The following is an 18,959-nucleotide window of genomic DNA, read 5'->3' on the forward strand; positions in this document are numbered from 1 at the left end:
ATTTACAAGGCAAAGGAACTCACTCAAATAGCTAAAATAATTCAAAGTTGGAGGATTCACACTAATTATGAAGGTACACAAAATATCTGTATTATACCACCACAGTAATCAAGACAGTAGTGTTGTTGGAAGTATAGACACAGAGATCAATAGAAGAGAACAGTCCTGAAATAGACAACACGTATATGGTAAACTGATTTTCAACAAAGGTGCAAAGGCAATTTGGTAGAGAAAGGATAGCCTTTCCAACAGATGGTGCTGGAACGATTGGATGTTCACGTAACAAAATAATAGTAAACTTATTCCCATACCCTGCACTATATACAAAAACTAAAAATGAACCACAGACATAAATGTAAAATCTCAAACTACAAAACCTCTAGAAGACAACAGAAAATCTTAGTGAACGTTTTATGGGAAAATTTTATATACATCAAAAGCACAATCCATAAAATACTGTTAAAATGGATTTTATCAAAACGAATAATTTCTGCTCTTTGAGACACTGTTAAGAGAATTTAAAAACCAGCCATAGACTATTAGAAAATCTGTACACGTTCCATATCTGATGAAGCATTTGTATATCTACAGTATCTAAAGAATTCTCAAAATTCAGTAGGAAAACCACCAAATGTAAAAGTGGGCAAAAGATTTGAACACACTTCACCCATTACATGCCTGTCTGTTAGAATGGCTAAAATCTAAAAAGTGACAAATCATAAGTTCTGGCAACAATGTGGAACAATTTTACATATTGCTGGTGTGAATGCAAAATGGCATCACCACTGTGGAAAGTTGTTTCTTAAACATACCATTATCATACAACCAGCAATCTCATTCCTAGGTATTTACGCAAATGAAATGGAAACTTATGTTTAGACAAAATCAAGTACATGACTGTTTATAGTGATTTTCTTCCTAATTGCCAAAAAGTGGGAAACAACCCAAACGTCCTTCAGCTGGTGAATGCATATAAATAAGCTGTGGTATATCCAGACAATTGACTGCTACTTTGCAATAAAAAGGAACTGATACATTCAATGTAGATAAATCTCAAATGCATCAATGCTTAAGTGAAAGACACTGGATTCAGTAGGCTACTTATGATTCCATTTCTGTGACATTCTGGAAAAGGCAAAACTATTGGACAAGAACATTAGTGGTGGTTTGGGATAGGCTGACAAGGGAGTATGAGGGATTTTTTCAGAGGAACAGTTTTACACGACTGTAGGTATTTCCAGCACAGAGTTGGGAGTCTGTCCAGTAAAATGACAGCGATTATTAGACTTGGTTGGAGAAAGATTTGTCATCTTAATAGGTGATAGCTGAAACTCAGGGGGAGAATATTACAAAGGAAGAAGTAGCTTATGTCTAGAACAAATCTATAACGTACTAACATTTAGACTACTATGAGAAAATAATTATCAAATACAAGATCAGTTAAGATGAAGACTGGTCATTAGTGATACTTGACAGAGCAATGTCAGTGCACTGGTATGACTTGTTGAAAAATAAATTATGGTGTCATTGCTTATACGCAATTAACAATGTATACAGTAAACAGCGTAAGAAATATTCAGGCAAATAGGAGACTGCAGAGATAGCAAATGCAGACCAGACTCTTAGGAAGGCAGAAAGGGGGCTAGAAAAAGAGTTGAAGGAAAGCTTTCTTCAGATGCTTAAGATTTTGTGGCCAGGTGCAGTGGCTCATGCCTGTTACCCCAGCACATTAGGAGGCCAAAACAGGAGGATTGCTTGAGCCCAGGAATTCAAGACCAGCTTGGACAACATAGTGCAACCCCATTTCTGTTGTTAATTTAAAAAAAAAATGAAAAAACACTTGTGAAGGCACATCTGTTAATAAAGAACACTGATTTTCATTAAAACCCCCAAAACATTTATTACTTTAAAGAAGAATAAAAATAACAAGTGTCATGATAAAATATGTCTGGGATTTGTTTTAAAATAATCTGGGCAATGGAAGTGAATGAGAGTATAAATCAAATAAGGCTGGCCAAACATGCTGAAGTAGAGGAACAGGTATGTGAGGGTGCATTATGCTTCTCTACTTTTGTATGTTTACAATTTCCTGTATCTGTGAATTTGCTTAGTATGCTTTCTGTAAGCAAACATGGATGAAGCAGCACATGAAAAAGAATTTTAACCAACAAACTAGCAGAAAATAATGTGACAGACGACTTCTTTTAGAGGCTTTGGAGAAACTGAATGCTAAAGGCGCTGTACAGCCAGCCAGTCTTTCTGGCATTCTGGCAGTGTCTTTCTCAATTGCAGCTCCTCATCTGAGCCACTGTCCAGAAAATAATTTGAGTACCTTTTCTCAATTCTCCCAAGGATAATCCTCAGTTCTCCCAAGGATAGTACCATTCTAGACCTTACTAATTTATTACCTACAATGGATACCTTAGGGAATTAAGGCCTACTTTTCTAGTGAAATCCCAGTTGAGAATGGCTGCTAAAAACTGAGTAACATTAGACTGAAAAAAAGGGAATATTGTATAAAATTGTACTTTTAAAAAAGAGAAAAAGATGTGTCTAAGTGACTATCAGATAGCAACGTAATGCTCCATAATTGTAAAAAAAATCAAATTTGTGAACTCACAAATTATAGAAATGTATAGGTCAAAAGTGCCTGTGGAAGAGCTTGTTAAAAATAGAACTACTCAGCCCCTTCTCAAATAGCCATCAGCCTCAGCCAGCTGAAAAGTAAAGTTGGCAGGTTATGTAACTTAGTGTTTCTTTTCTCTGTAGATGTGTTCAAACTCTTCCAGGTAAACTGCTTAACTCATTTGAGATTCTTTGACTTAATACTGAGCTATGTGCGTTTGCATTTTAAAATTTTTATATCTTTTTCCCATCATAGAGACTGAGAGAAATTAATAGTATGATACGCACAGGAGAAACTCCAACTAAAAAGAGAGGAATTCTTTTGGAAGATGGAAGTGAATCACCTGCAAAAAGAATTTGCCCAGAAAATCATTCTGCCTTACTGCGCCGTCTCCAAGACGTAGCTAATGACCGTGGTTCCCACTGAGGTTAGTCTCTTGTATTGAAACTCTTTTCACAAAATCTGTTTAGCAGCAGCCTTTAATGCATCTAGATTATGGAGCTTTTTTCCTTAATCCAGCTGATCAGTTACACCCTGTTAGTAACATGAGGGGACATTTTGGTGAGAAATGGGACTTAACTCCTTCCAGTGTCCTTAGAACATTTTAATTCATCCCAACTGTCTTTTTTTCCCTACCATTCAGTGATTACTGTCAAGGCTGCTTAGAATCCAAACTTGGATTTTTGACTCTGGCAAAGCTTTTAGAAATACTGCAAGAAAATGATGTGTACTCAAACGTGAGCATAGGAGGCTTCTGTTGATGTACTCCAACAGAAGAACTGTGTTTCAAGTTCAATCCTACCTGTTCTGTGGTCAGCTGTAGTCCTCATAAAAAGCAAAACAAAAATTAGGTATTTTGTCCTAAAACAACACCTGGTAGGAGTGTGTGATTTTTGCATTCCTGACAAAGGAGAGCGCACCCAGGTATGGAGGTCCTAGGTCATTAGCCCTCATCTCCCGTTCCCTTTGTGCATGTCTTCCCTCTCCCCATTCGGTGTGGTGCAGTGTGAAAAGTCCTTGATTGTTCGGGTGTGCAATGTCTGAGTGAACCTGTATAAGTGGCGGCACTTTAGGGCTGTAAAATGCATGATTTTGTAACCCAGATTTTGCTGTATATTTGTGATAGCACTTTCTACAATGTGAATTTTATTAAGTACAAAACTTCCAGGCTATACATCCAATATTTTCTTTAATGCTTTTGTACTTTTTTAAACTGTTAAAGCCCCTATAGCCACCTTTTGGGAATATGTTTTAAATTCTCCAGTTTTTTGTTATATAGGGATCAACCGGCTAAGAAAAGATTTTAAATCAAGTTGAATTGAGGGGATTAATATGAAAAATTACGACCTCTTCCTTTAGGAGGGAGTTATCTAAAAGAAATGTCTATTAAGGTGATATATTTAAAAATATTTTTGGGTGTTCCTGGCAGTTTAAAAAAAATTGGTTGGAGAATTTAGGTTTTTATTAGTACCACAGTACCATTTATACAAATTAGAAAATGTTATTTAACAGCTGTTGAATTATCTATACATATCTTTATTAATCACTATTGTTCCAGCAGTTTTCAAGTCAAATTAATAATATTAGGGAGAAAATTCAATTGTAAATTGAATCAGTATAAACAAAGTTACTAGGTAACTTCATATTGCTCTGAGAGAAATATGGAACTTACACTGTTCAATTAGAATAGTGTTCTGCAAAAATATTTATAAAACCTCTCAAGATACTTACTGCTACTGTAATTTTATATGAAGATAAGTGTATTTTTCAATAAAGCATTTATAAATTAGCCTTTGTTTGGTCATATTGAGAAAAGGGTAGTTTCCTGCATAAATGGCAAAGAACAATCATTTATTGGTTTATTTTGTCTCTACTAAACACATTAGTCATTCATCATTTAAATACCGGACTTCATTAGAAACCGTTTTAACACTTTTTCTCCCTCCTGCCATAAAAATACAGTAAGTAATTTGCTTAAAAAAAACAACACAACACTAGGAACAAGTGTTCTGGTTTCTTCTCACTCAACTAAAGACATTTCTCAGTGATTTCAGTTTGTAAATCAGTAAGACAGTGCAGGCTACAAATCAGTGCAGGCTGAAGACTGAGATTCAAATGATCTTCCACTTAAAAGTGCTGAGCTATGGAACCTGCTCTCTCTATACCTCTCCATTTCCTAACATATATACAACTGAAACCACTGATTTATAAACTATTAAGTAGTGCTGAATTCTGTCTGCTCTATTAGTTCAAATGAATGCAACTTACCTTTAGCATTATATTCAGAAAAATACTTACTTAAGCCTCAAGGTCCCCAATAATTTGGAGTACTGAACTAGATAACCACCCTAAGACACTTCTGACAGAAGTAATGCATTACTTAGAGACAGGTTTCCAAACCCTGCTGTTAGAACCTATGCATACATGGAAAACACTGGCAGTCAGTCATTGTTCACACAGTTTTACTCTTCAGGCAGTCCTCTGCCATTGGTCAGCTTGAACTAGGCCAGAGTCCAGCAGGAAAGTGCATGGTGCACCAGATTCACCATCTCTTAAGTCGCCACTGTTTTCTCTTCTTTACTGAAAGGCTGTACTGAGCCAGGCTTTACCCATGACAGGCCAGCAACATGAACACTTTTATTGTGCTGTTCTTCAGGCTTCTTCTAGGCACAATCAAAACAGATATTTAAAAAATTACTGGTGAGGAGATTTCAGCACTGTACAAACTTGTTTCCCAAAAAAGTTACTTGTATGTAATGAGCAGTCTCCAAATGAAGAAATTTTAGAAAAGAAACAATGAGTTAGCCATTTCGTAAGTAGTTATCCACTTACTTTCTGAGTCAGCATCTTTTCTCTGGCTTCATCATGTACAGAAGGATTCCATGGAGAAAAGCTTAAGGAAGAGAAAAGTATTTAAAACTATTTGTTGGCTCACTAAATTTCTATAACATTCATTTTGCAGTAATTAAGCTTTAAGCCAATTCCCCTAACTTAATAAAGCACAGTACTTTTTTTTATTGTTGTCGACATGTATGTTTTAGACATTATCTCATTAATTTTGTCACATAACTATCCCTCATACATGAATGATCTCATTTAAGCCTCACACCAACCCTTGAAGTACTATTATTTAAAGATTAAGAAAGCAAAGCAGAGTAAAATTAATTGCTCTGGGTTACCAGAGCTAAAAAGTACAAAAGCCAAGTAGTCCATCTGCCGAGTCCAGGCTCTTTTTTTTCAGACTGAGTCTAGTTTTGTCACCCAGGCTGGAGTGCAGTGGTGTGATCTCGGCTCACTGCAACCTCCGCCTCCTAGATTCAGGCCATTCTCCTGCTTCAGCCTTGCTGGGACTACAGGTACCCGGAGTGCAATGCCAAGATCTTGGCTCACTGCAACTTCTGCCTCCCCGGTTCAAGCGATTCTCCTGCCTCAGCCTTCCCAAGTAGCTGGGATTACAGGCATGCGCCACCCACACCCAGCTAATTTTGTATTTTGTATTTTTAATAGAGACGGGGTTTCTCCATGCTGGTCAGGCTGGTCTCGAACTCCCAACCTCGGGTGATCTTCCCGGCTCAGCCTCCCAAAGTGCTGGGATTACAAGTGTGAGCCACTGCACCTGACCAATTTTTGTATTTTTAGTAGAGATGGGGTTTGGCCATGTTGGTCAGGCTGGTCTTGAACTCCTGACCTCGTGATCCACCCACCTCGGCTTCCCAAAGTGCTGGGATTACTGGCATAAGCCACCACGGCTGGCCATGAGTCCAAGCTCTTAACAGCTATATTCCACTGCCTTCCTAAGCAGTACCAATGTTGCCAAAGAGCAAAATCACCAATTCGTCCATTCCCAATACTCCTCTAGACACTGTTCCTTAAATCAAATGTCATAGTGCTTCAGGAACCCACCATTCTCACGCTATTCAGTTTCCCTCCTTTACCACATCTGAATGTCTATGAGGGTTTGAAGTTTAAGAGGGGCTCCAGCTAAAACTGCCAGCTGAAAAGAAGAGTCCTGACATGTGAATGAATAAATATATCACAAGGATCCCTGGGAAACCAAAGTCACCAGAGAATGTGCTGTCAGCACAGCCTGTCAGATGTGAAGCTTTTTGTTTAAGAGAAGAGCCTCAGAGGCATCAGAAATCGAGTTGGCACCAAGTTATAAAGGTTGTAGGCTAACAGCTTATGCATGTGCCTTTTTAAATCCCTATTCTGAGACCACCTGGAGAAAGGAAGCGGCGTATCGGAAAGGACAGTGGACAGTTCGTTTGGGGGATGCACCACTTACCTAATTGCATAGGGGTCTTCTATTTTAGGTTGGTCAAACAAACGAGCAGTGCACACCTTAACACTGTCAACAACTTTACTTTTAAAAAGCTGAATATCTTTTTCATACCTGTGTTAAAAGTTTAAGTCAAAAAGTTACTAACTTAATCTACTTAGCTGCATCTTCAAATTTATTTTAAATAACAAAGCAAAAGTTACATACAGTACTGCAGCCTCTGGGTTCAGGGGGCTTGCTGTATCAATCTTGTAGAAAACTCTCCTTGCATACATTAATACCTGCCAAATATGATTATGGTTCCGCCTAAAAGGAAACATGGCGTGATTACCGAGGCGTCCTCTTGGCTGTATTATGTCACTAAAAGAAACACTTTATTTACTTACCTCCATTTTGCAAATGCTCTCTTCACATCCAGCTCACCTGAGGTGGGATCAACTAGTGGGTGAAAGACGGGAATATCGAACACCAAGTGCTGTATTTAAATAAAGAGAGACATGTCCTTTAATGGAAGCAGTGGCGCTTATGAGACCCATAGGAATCGTGATAAAAAGAGCTTCAGGACAAGGCAGTCACGTTATTTAAAGCTGAAGGGCTGCCTCAAGAGGGCTACTTAACTACTTTTACCATTTTCCTGAAAAACTAAATTTTGCAATGAAGCGGGGAGAACTCCCTCTCCTCCACTAGAGCCTGAGGGCCACCATTCACCTGGTGAGTGCTGCAGGATGGCAGGCAGCCAGCCTCCCTTGCAGACCCTGAGCAGAGAAACAAGCTCTGATGGCATGCCGGAAGCTGCTGCAAAGCACAGAAGTCCCCCTGGACAACTACTGGGTAGATAAATCATAAAGGTACCAGGTCAGGAAAAGAACCAGGAAAGCTGTAAGCCCTTTCAGCCCTTCTCACTGATCCACAAATGAAGGCAGACTGTGTCTCCAACTTACTGGACAATCACCATCTGGATAGTTATCAGGGATGTAAACTGTAAACTTAAATACGCCATCTTGGTAAAGTCCATGCCGTATGAATATTACTCCAAACCACACTGTAGGAAAAAATAAAAGAGTTAAGGCCTAAATTTGTGTGGGAGGAACTAAATGTGCCCATAAATTAAGAGTGAATCCTCATCTTACTTAATGCAGAGCGGTAAGATGGCTGCACATAGACGCCTGGTAGCTTCTGCTTCACAACCAAGGTACTACAACAAAAGCAGAATAATTAACTTGTGTGGATACAAATGACACATGCAGATCAAACCACCCCACATTCACTTTGAGACAATCAATGGCCCCTCAAGGGGCACCTGATGCCCAAACCCTCTAAGCCAAGTTCTCACAATCTCTCACCTGACACGACTCAGAGCCCTGGCCCTGACCGCTGCCCACTACAGGCCTCATAGCAGCAGCTCACAGAGAAACCAGCAGGCCAGCAGGGGCCCCACAATAAGAACTAAAGCCAAACAGGGATAAATGAATCAAGTTTCCTCCCAGAAATTCGCTCTTCCAAAACATCCTCTTGGAAACCAGCCTATAGGTAATTCTGAATAATGCAACCTGAGGTAAGTTCTGTACAGCTGAGGTCAATGAGAGTATTTGTAAAATTATGCTTTTCTGACTGGATGATCATTCAAACACTTTTAAAATACAATGTTAGGTAAATTAAGATTTCTTGGAATTGGGTCACAAAGTTGTCATTTTACATTTTAATCACAAGATCCCACAGCAGAAGGCAATGTTCAGACTCGCAGTGCTGCCTGGGGAGGGCAGGCATCCTTGTGCGGCTCTCACACGCCCTGCTCTCAAATGGACACCCTGATGCAGACACCTGAATTCTGTGGGCCTTGCCAGGGAATGGGAAACTGGGTGCTGAAAACAAGAAGTGACAAGTGTATTGACACAAAGGCTACACTGGTTCTTCTGGGACCCAGTTACCCACCCACAGCCATTCTGATCACATTAACCTGCCAATCCTGGATTCTATCAAGAACTAGTTTATCAGGCCTTAAGTTTATCATTTTTACTACCTACTTTCCATTCACTTATTTTTAATCATTTTTGACTTATTATCCAGTTCATTTTTAAGTTGCTAAAATTCAGCATGTCAACAGCAACATGGCCAGCAGATGTATCTACTACAGTGAAGTTTGCCAGGAAAGGCAGTTCTAATACAGATTTAATCACCCCAATAGAGGCCTGTCCAACTCACTGCCCAGCCTCAAACACAAGGCCTCCATTATAGAGCCAAAGGGGCCATTACTACCAAATCACACCCAGCCTTTGTATACAGTTAAAAAGTTACACTGGGGCCTCAGACCCTCTGACCATTACAACATTAATATATTGAGGGAGGGGTCAAGGATTTTTTTTTTTTTTGTTTAAAAAAAAAAAAAAAAGATGAGGTCTCATAGGCTGTCCCCGGTGGCCCATGCCTGTAATCTCAGCTCTTTGGGAGGCCGAAGCAGGCAGATCACTTGAGGTCAGGAGTTTGAGACCAGCCTGGCCAACATGGTGAAACCCAGTCTCTACTAAAACTACAAAAATTAGCCGGGCATGGTGGCGTGCACCTGTAGTCCCAGCGACTCCAGAGGCTGAAGCAGGAGAATCGCTTGCACCCAGGAGGAAGAGGCTGCAGTAAGCTGAGATTGTGCCACTGCACCCCAGCCTGGGTGACACAGTGAGACTCCATCTCAAAAAAAAGAAAAAAAGATGAGGTCTCACTATATGGCCTACGCTTGTCTCACATTCCAGAGCTCAAGTGATCCTCCCACCTCAGCCTCCTGAGTAGCTGGGACTATAGGTCTGCAGCTGGGAAATTTGTAATTTTTTTTTTAAGAGATGGGGTCACTCTATTGCCCAGGCTGGTCTTGAACTCCTGGGTTCCAGTGATCCTCCTGCGTCAGTCTCCCAAGTAGCTGGGATTACAGGCATAAGCCACTGTGCCTAGCTCAAGGATGCTTTTTTTTTTTTTTTTTGAGATGGAGTCTCGCTCTGTCGCCCAGGCTGGAGTGCAGTGGCGCAATCTCGGCTCACTGCAAGCTTCGCCTCCCGGGTTCACGCCATTCTCCTGCCTCAGCCTCTCCAAGTAGCTGGGACTACAGGCGCCCGCCACCACGCCCGGCTAATTTTTTTTTGTATTTTTTTAGTAGAGACGGGGTTTCACTGTGGTCTCGATCTCCTGACCTTGTGATCTGCCCACCTCGGCCTCTCAATCAAGGATGCTTTTAAAATAACTGTATACAAAGGAATTTTTAAATGATGGAAATTAAGAATTCTCCAAACTTTCTGTCCTTTTAACAAATTCTCAAATGAAATGCCACTTGCGTCTGTGCAGTGCTGGAGCCCCTCTGTGTGCCAGGCACCACAGGGTCACTGCCAGCACTCCACACCCTGCTTGGCTTCTTGCACTTCACAACCAGGTGCAACTGCAGCCCAGCTGCAGACCTCGGTCACCAGTCAGCGTCTTCCTTACATGGAGCCCACATCTTTGTCTCTTCCCTAGAATTGCTAAGTCCTGCCTTTGGGGGTCATATAGAATAAGATCCTTCCTTGTGACAGACCTTCAAATATATTAAGACAACTTTAATATGTGCTTAAGCTGTCTCTTCTCCAAGAAAACTTCTCTAGTTCCTTCAACTGTTGATCCGTAAGGTCTGGCCTTCCTGGTCCCTCCCTGCTAGGCCTTCTCCTCCATCTGTCAGGAGGGCTGCCTACAAGGTGACAACCAAATGGAGCACCACCCTCCAGATCAGTCTGACCCAAGAAGGCAGAGACATCCACTTTCCCACTGTCCCACTCTCTAGAAAAACCTCCAGGAGACGAATTCCTCACTTCACATAAACAAAGACCAAATTTATTAAGTTCCTAATATACTGTAGGTTCTTTGAGACGGAATCTCGCTTTGTCGCCCAGGCTGGAGTGCAATGGTGCAATCTCTGCTCACTGCAACCTCCACCTCCCGACTTCAAGCAGTTCTCTGCCTCAGCCTCCCGAGTAGCTGGGATTACAGGCACCTGCCACCAAACCTGGCTAATTTTTGTATTTTTAGTGGAGACAGGGTTTCACCATCTTGGCCAGGATGGTCTTGAACTCCTGAACCTCGTGATCCACCTGCCTGGGCCTCCCAAAGTGCTGGGATTATAGGCGTGAGCCGCCATGCCTGGCCAATCTACTGTAGGTTCTTAATAAACCTTAGTTTCTTCCTTTTACTCTCCAAAACAGACATGGAAATTAAAGTACCCTCTGCCTTTAAATCTTATTCACTCGAGCTCTAAAGAATCTTTAAGAGAGGCTATTTTTATATCTCTACCTACGTCTTGGTTAAGAAACATTTTATCACCAGCAATAGCCTATAGTTTTATATTTATTAAGTTTGATACTGGAAAGGGACAGGTTTGAGCTTTGAGATTAAATGTCTGCCCTTTACTCCGTCCATCAGAATAAATTTCATTCTTCACTTTAAAGGATCATTCCTAATTTAACCAAATAGTTTGTTAAGGACTTACAATTCTGCAAGAAGAGAGTATTCCAGGTAGAAGGGTCCATAGGATGCATGCGTGCCATTTGTTGACTGTGCTGCTGGGGCAGGAGATGTAGGCTTAGTTATGGGCAAAGCATTTTTGGGAATAGAAGGCAGCTGTTTCTTTGGTGCAGTTCGTGGAGGACTGGTTTTCACGTCCCCTGTTAATGTCTTCTCTTCACCTTCAGATCTCTATGCAAGATGAAGTTGTAAGAGTATCTGTTAGGATGATTCTTAAATCACAAGAGTACATTATTAGCTCCATGGCCTAAACGCTGGAATTACTCCTTTACAAGTACATTCTAACACCGTGACCAAGACAACTAGAAAGTTCCTTTGGGCAGGCAGGTCATATAAAGAGAAGACAAACCTGAAGCAAGATCAAAGCATTAGAGAAACTCTTTCATATAGGGAAAGTCATCCTATAAGGATGATACAATCAGTGTGTACAGGATTAACTGAAACACAGAAATGTTTTTTCCTAGTGGCCCCAAAAAGAGGGCAAGGGGTTATTAAGCAATTAGACAACTGTACAAGGCTAGAAAAGTCCCCCAGCACTTAGATGCTACAGAAGGTTAGGTGCTAAGAAGCTTAAAATAGTGTGGATGACTGAAATTAGTCACTGCCTGTTAGCACTTGGGTTAGAAACAAAGAATGAAACTATTATCTCACTTGCCTGGGTCTGATTTTGATTTGTCCCTACTGGGTATGTTTCGACATTTCAAATATCACCAGCATAAACGGTCATCCTTCGTCAAAGACAAAGGTCGACATGAGTCAGAGACTAAACTACCATCTCATAGGTACTTCCTTGGCGCAAGTACAACCAAAGGCTGTTTAATTAGCTATATAAAAACATGTATATCATATGCATTGCTCCAGTGATGGGGGCATCTAAAGGCCCTGACTTCAGCACAATGCAATATGCCAATGTAGCAAAACTGCACTTGTACCCCATTACTATGTACAAGTAAGGAAGAGATGTCATGTACACAGAAAAAAAGTAATAGTGGTGTTTGTTCTCCTAGAGGTGAGATTATGGTTTTTCTTTCTTTATTTTTTTTTTTTGAGATGGAGTCTCGCTCTCCAGGCTGGAGTGCAGTGGTGTGATCTCGGCTCACTGCAACCTCCACCTCCTGGGTTCAAGCAATTCTCCTGCCTCAGCCACCTGAGTAGCTGGGACGACAGGCACCCGCCACCACGCCCAGCTAATTTTTTTGTATTTTTAGTAGAGACGGGGTTTCACCGTGTTAGGATGGTCTCGATCTCCTGACCTCGTGATCTGCCCGCCTCGGCCTCTCAAAGTGCTGGGGATTACAGGCATGAGCCACCGTGCCCAGCTAGTTTTTATTTTTTTATTGTTTGCCTATTTTAACCTTTCCTAAAATGAAAATATATTTTTAAAAAAATCATTTTATTTAGAAAAACTAAATTAATGCCCCTCAAGTCTAACTTGATGATATTAGACTTGCCTTTCCCACAGCTGTTCTAGCCGTAGAACCTTGAAGTTTAGTAGAAAACTACAATATGTTACAAATTTCATCATGTGTAAATATAACCTAAATCATCTCAGAATTGTGATGACCAGAACAATTTCTATTTGAGATGCAATCCCAGTCTCAGAAACAGACTTTAACCAACAAAATAATTATTTCTCAAGAGTAAACCCTTAACTAGAAAAAACAGGTAATTCTGTCAAGATTACAGGTGACCGTGACAGATTATTTTGGCCTTCATTCTGACCCTGTTTTCAGACACAGAAGCAAATGGGTTTCCTTCCTGAATTTATCAATTATACCTACTTTGCGTACAGAGCTTGTAGACATGCTCCAGAAAGGGTTCATAACGTGTATTCCAAACAAAGAAATTCAGTGGTGTATCATCCAAATCTTCTGTCTTCAGCATTCACTTTACCTTAAAACAAGACGGGAAAACATAGAAACATGCCAACGCCAACAGTTAAGACTTTTTTTTTTTTTTTCCAGATGGAGTCTCACTGTGTTGCCCAGGCTGGAGTGCAGTGGTGTTATCTCGGCTCACTGCAACCTCCACCTCCTGGGTTCAAGCGATTCTCCTGTCTCAGCCTCCCGAGTAGCTGGGATTACAGGTGTCTGCCACCATACCCAGCTAAGTTTTGTATTTTTAGTAGAGACAGGGTTTCACCATGTTGGTCAGGCTGGTCTCGAACTCCCGACCTCAAGTGATCCACGCACCTCAGCCTCCCAAAGTGCTGGGATTACAGGCATGAGCCACCATGCCTGGCCAACAGTTAAGACTTCTGAAATGATGAATAACTAACTATGACACCCTGGATATACAATATGTTATATAACAAGGGGTTATAAAAACCTAGGAAAGGGTCTTCAGGCATCTTCAGAAATAGTTGCCTTCTATACCCACTTCCTTTTCTGGTTCTAATTTCTTTCACACTTAGATGTCTATAAGAATCTGTGCACCAGGTCCCTTGGCTAGGATTCAGATTACTCAGTGACACAGATGAGCTTTGGTGCCAGAAATTCAGAAGATACGGACAACAGTTGTTACTAGCACATCTCGGCATTTAACAGGAAAGCCAGATTCAGAATGCACTGTACCCACATATACAAAAGTTGTATCACTGTTCCCAGGGTTATGGGAACAAACAATAAAGATACAAGGAGGCTGGTTTAAGCGCTGCCTCAACTCACTTGAGTACAAAACGATTCCTCCAGCAAAGTATTAGCCAAAGAAATAGAGAAAACGGAAGGCAGAGCACACGTATGTCACTAAGAAGACAGAAGTTACCTGTCAGTACCATCCCCCAAAAAACTGCCTTCTACAACTTCGAAACATATAGAAACTGCAGGATCATGTACTTAAGGAACTGCCAAGCAATCCAGACAAATGCAACAGAGGCACGCAAGAGAGACATTTCACAAGTACAGATCTTCCAGCCGAAGCTTCAAGTCGTGGATAAGAAAGCATGTCTCAAAGGTCATAAAGTCAGTGGGTCATTTACTAAAAATACAAAGAAGCAAAGGAAAAGCAGCCAAGCCCAGCTGTAAGAACAGCAACTTCCCTGCCCTGCTGATTTCCCCCCAGGCTCTGTTACCTTTAAAGCAGAGCTCCTTCTCTGAATTCCTACTTGCACCAATCAAAAGGCTGAAGGTGAAAAGGGTCAAAACTAAGCAACGTTTTCCTAATTTCTTAAACAGATCATGAGCAAACCATGTACTAAATGTCCCCAGTCAGCAACAATTTGTCTTCTCTGACGAGCTTGTGACATCCAGGGACGTACCCAACCCAGGTCATCCATACCTTGCCAGTGCCTATTACTGCTGTTTTGTTTTCCAAGAGAAAATGCCACCCAGTAATTAAATCAGAGGAATGAAGATCCTGGTTCTTCTACTAGCATGGATAACATGCAATAAGTAACAACAGTTCTACGCAAATATGCCTTTAAAGGTGAGTATGACACACTGAATATACTTGGGATATCAAAAATGTACGGGGGCATGTTCCCGTTTGGCTCAAATGAAGACACTGATTTTCAGATCCAGCAGTAATGTGCAGCACCCCAGTGTCCTCTAGGACACACCTAACACGGGACCTCATCCCTTGGGACACAGTGGTGCGCTCCACAACATACATTTAATGAGTTGGTGCAAACCTGTAAAGTCTCTTCCAGGTCTAACGCGTTAGGATTCTCTTTAAGAATCCAATAAATTTTTTCCCCGGTTCTGCCTGTCATTAAGCAGGAGATACTGTCTTCTGCTGCCTAACTTTGCTATTGATCTTTTAATCCAATGTTTCCAGCAGCAACATAATCACGAAAAACTGTAGCACACTTTTCAGGGTCTAGCCTAGGACAAGCACAGCATACATGTTCTGAGAGGAATGACATAGATGGAAGCAAGACATGTTACATCCTTGTCACTTGGAAACAATTTTAGAATTTCTGCCTGTTTGGCCACAGCTGCATTCCTTTACATCACCCAGCTGAGAAGTCTGGGTCTTCAGCCTGCGCGAATGACAGTGCGTCGCAGAGCTAAAACTAGGCTAAAACATGAGTGCTGCTGTTAACTCTACATGCCACAGCGCACTCACATCACCCCGAATCGGACTTAAGAAATTACACGTTAAGAGGAGACACAGCAGGGGCCAGAAAAAAAGATGAAAACGACCCGGGCCAGGCTCGCTGGGGACAGCCGGGACCCGCGGCGGCCTCGGACCGGCACCCTCACCGCGGGCGGAAACCCGTCTCTGAGCACTCAGGGAATCTGGACAAACCTGTCTCGAGGTGATGCAAGGCGAGGGCCCTGTCCTGGCCTCGCAGCTAGCTCGAGGCTGGCCCGAGAGCCGCGGGCCCCTCCAGTTGGGGGGGGGCTCTGGGGCCCGGCGACGCCCCCTTAACCAGAGCTCGGGGTCGGGACCCGGCCGGGGAGGGCGGGCACGGACCGGGGAGAGCCAGCTGGGCCCCCCTCTCTCCCTCGGGCCAGGCCGGCCCAGCTCAAGCCGCAGTCCCCAGCAGCGGTCCCGGGCTGCGAGGCGGCCAGCGCAGCAGGTGCCTGCAAACGCGCACAGGTGCCCGGCCCCGCCTCCGTGTCCCACTGCGGCCGCCGTCGCCGAGTCGCGAGCGCCCAGAAAGATGGACAAATGCCGGGCCCGTGGAGGCTGGCGGCCAGATTTACAGTCACCTCAGCCCTCGGGGACCCACCAGCCTGCCGGGCAGTAAGCCTCACCCCAGTGCCTTCAATGCAGAGCTCCTGGCTGCCAAGCGCCGTCGCGGCCCGACAGCATCTCCGGCCGCAACCCCAGCCCTGCCCCTGCTTGGTCCCCGCCCCGCCCCACCCCACCCCACCCTACCCTGCCCTGCCCTCGGCAGCGGGCTCCGCCCCCTGCTGCATGCTCCTGGGGCCTGAGGCTTCCGCTTTGCCTCCCGGCGCCAACTGGCTCTCACACCTGCCCGTCAAAGACGTTCTTCCGGGGGCGTTGGGAAGACCACGCTTGGTCCTGCAAATCAAATCACTCCGGTTTGGGTGGGGCTGCACTTGACCCTCCCCTTACGTAACAGCGTCTGGGACGACCTGTCAGTCATGGAAGTATCGGCTCCTCGGGGAGGGATGGGGCAGAGACAAACAAGCGCCGAGTCACAATTGGCCAGGGAGTCTGCCAGTCACTACGGAGACCTGCCCGGAGGTTTATTCGCGCAGGCCACAGCGCAACAGCCATGCACGGGGTTGGGGCACAGGCTAGCGTCTGCGAGCCAAGCTTTTGGGGAGGGCCGGGCCGCGCGACTGCCCCGTGGCTCCCAGCGCAGGGTCCTACTGCGTTGGGCGGCGCTGCAAGGCCCGAGGCCGCCACGTCGGGCCCACAGGGTACCAGGGGTTAGAAGGACGCTTGGCGTGGCGTCCAAGAAACGCCCGTTCTCTCCATCAGTGCAGGAGCTGAAGGGTGGAGCTGAAGGGAGCTCCGCTCCAAGTCGGCCCTGGGCACTAGAATAGCCAGAGGAGCTTTGTAAATCTGTGCGTGTCGGCCCCGACCTGCAGCATCCCAGTGGGGGCCGGGGGCTGGGGGGAGGGGGGAGGCTGAAGACCAGGAATCCACATTTGTCACGGTTCCCCTGCTGATTCTGGCGCACACTGAAGTTGGAGAACCTCTCCCATGGCAACATAGTTCCTGGTCTTTTTTTTTTTTTTAAACTCACACGCTCTCATTTGGACCTCCCGTCTCCTTTCCCATGGAGGTCTCTCTCTCGCCTAATTCTGTGACCCCTGCCAGCGGCTTTCCAGGCCTGTTCTTACCAACGGTGCCTCCCCGTGGTTAGTCCCTCCAATTTCGCACTCCACTTCCACACTTGCGCGACAGCCCTCTCCCCACAAGCTGCTGCCCCTTCTCTAGACACCAGAGGCACTGACCTGTCTGTGACACCGCCTCAGTGTCATAAACTCAGAAAGCGCATTCTCTGGCCGGGTTGTTTGGTCTATTTTTGGTTGCCTCTGAGATTCTGGTAAGTGACTTATTAAAGGGCAGGAAGCCAGATTCTCCTGATGTTAATCCCAAGGGTTGGTTCTGAAACCCAGCTTCCTCCCCCAGCTGAAAACACTTCTGAGCCATTTCCTTTTGTCCACTTAGGACACATTTAGGAATGTTATAATGCCTTTTAATACGAGTCTTAAATACAGAAAGGCAGGCAAGCAGGAAATCCTTTTTTCAGGCCACAGGTGGTCTCCTTTGGCACCTCTGTCGCCCATTTTCTCCCAATCTTCTTTGAAGCTCTTATCCTCTGCAAAGCTTTTTTTCTGCTTTCTTCCTTTCCCCAACCTTCAGTTTTCACCGAGGACCCTCATAGGTATTTCTCCAGCTCACATCTGTCCACTGAGCTTCCAATGCATGTCATCAACTGCTTACTTGGCACCGGTTGCCTCAGACACACACCAGCATCAGACTGCACATGGCAGGAAAGCCAACTCAAACCGGCCTACTTACAAGGGGATTTTTCTCCTATTGGAGGATTGTCTCCAGAGGTGGTGCCCTGGTCTTGTCTGCTTTCCTTGCAGTCCCTGGAATTGCACTTTCAGGCTGGTAGCAAGATGGCTACGGCACACCCAGGATCTCACAAAATTAAAAGTATCCCTTTCTTCCAATGGTCCCTTTTGAAATGCATGAATACCTTTCCCAGAAGCTCTGCAGAAGAAATGCCCGCAGGTTTCAATGGCCAGAAATAAGTCTCTGGCCACAGCGAAACCAGCCAACGGCAAGGGGAATGAGTCCGCCATGATCGGCTTGGGCTGAGATTTTCCCTGGATCTGTGCCTGGACTTTAGGCAGAGGAGAGCCATGATCAGATTTGTATTTTGAAAACATCACTTTGTGTGGAAAACAGATTGTGGGGCACAAGGGTCACGGGGCAGTTGAGAAACCATGGCAGTAGTTCAGGCAACAGACAATCTCATGAATTTGAAGGTAGAGATGGAGAATTGAATGAGTTCCAGAGATGTTTAAGACGGGATGATACAGTTTGGATATGGTTTGACCCTTCCAAACCTCATGTTGAAATGTGACCCCTAATGTTGAAAGTGGGGCCTGGTGGGAGTATTTGGGTCGTGGGGCTGATCCCTCATGAAAGGCTTGGTGCTGTCCTGGCAGTAGTGAGTTCGTGGCAGTAGTGAGTGAGTTCTGTTAGTTCCCGAGAGAACTGATTGTTAAAAAGAGCCTGTCACCTTCTCCTCCCCTGACCCCTGCTTTCTCTCTCGCCAAATGATTCCTGCTGGCCTCTCCCTCTGCCATGAATGGAAGCTTCCTGAGGTCCCTACCAGAAGATGCTGGTGCCATGCTTCTTATACTAATATACTTAGTTGCCTCTGTCTTTCATTTGACATATATTTATTGCATACTTATGACATCTAGGCTTTAAATGCTGGGGAGGCGATGGAGAACAAAACAGACATTGTTCCTCCTCATGGAGCTACAGGAGATAGATGCTAATCAAGTCATCTCCCAAATCAATGGCTCATTGCTCCAAGGAAGTGGACAATGAGCCGAATAAACCTCTTTTTAAAAA

The 18,959-nt window shown here is 43.9% G+C and overlaps 2 protein-coding genes across 12 annotated transcripts in view; one reads left to right on the plus strand and one right to left on the minus strand.

Annotated features, from left to right (window-relative positions):
• RBL2 (RB transcriptional corepressor like 2) overlaps positions 1–18,959 on the plus strand; it is an 88,858-nt gene that overhangs the window by 54,519 nt on the left and 15,380 nt on the right. For 3 of the 6 annotated variants that reach the window (XM_058440983.1, XM_058440984.1, XM_058440982.1), the window contains exon 22: positions 2,882–3,053. In XM_058440983.1, coding sequence (XP_058296966.1) covers positions 2,882–3,052 — 171 coding nt within the window. In that variant the 3' untranslated portion in view covers position 3,053. Of the gene's footprint in view, positions 1–2,881; positions 4,416–18,959 lie in introns of those variants that run through there. The other 3 variants (XM_032157346.2, XM_058440985.1, XM_058440981.1) reach the window with 2 other exon arrangements.
• Positions 4,472–17,254, minus strand: AKTIP (AKT interacting protein). Of its 6 annotated transcripts, none has more exons than XM_058440986.1 (10): positions 17,201–17,254; positions 13,220–13,331; positions 11,404–11,609; positions 8,036–8,100; positions 7,847–7,947; positions 7,292–7,380; positions 7,113–7,211; positions 6,912–7,019; positions 5,459–5,519; positions 4,472–5,289 (listed from the first exon to the last, which is right to left on the minus strand). In XM_058440986.1, exons 2-10 carry the CDS (start codon positions 13,259–13,261, stop codon positions 5,179–5,181), a joined length of 882 nt encoding a protein of 293 aa, XP_058296969.1. In that variant the 5' UTR covers positions 13,262–13,331; positions 17,201–17,254; the 3' UTR covers positions 4,472–5,178. The 6 variants fall into 6 exon arrangements, with proteins under 6 accessions (XP_058296969.1, XP_058296970.1, XP_032013245.1 ...); XM_058440987.1 differs by lacking the exon at positions 17,201–17,254 and adding an exon at positions 16,359–16,375; XM_032157354.2 differs by lacking the exon at positions 17,201–17,254 and adding an exon at positions 16,139–16,230 and having other exon boundaries at positions 4,472–5,286.

This window comes from Hylobates moloch, unplaced genomic scaffold, assembly GCF_009828535.3.
Source record: "Hylobates moloch isolate HMO894 unplaced genomic scaffold, HMol_V3 SCAFFOLD_6, whole genome shotgun sequence".
Taxonomy (NCBI): Eukaryota; Metazoa; Chordata; class Mammalia; order Primates; family Hylobatidae; genus Hylobates; species Hylobates moloch.

Excerpts from the sequence above, each read along its gene's own strand:
- AKTIP (XM_058440986.1), bottom strand. The coding sequence starts at position 13,261 with ATGAACCCTTTCTGGAGCATGTCTACAAGCTCTGTACGCAAA. Across the intron at positions 8,101-11,403 it reads TACTCTCTTCTTGCAGAATT|TACCTTGGTTGTGAAGCAGA; the intron begins GTAAGTCCTTAA and ends CTTTTGTTGTAG. Across the intron at positions 7,020-7,112 it reads AACCCAGAGGCTGCAGTACT|GTATGAAAAAGATATTCAGC; the intron begins GTATGTAACTTT and ends CTTTTAACACAG.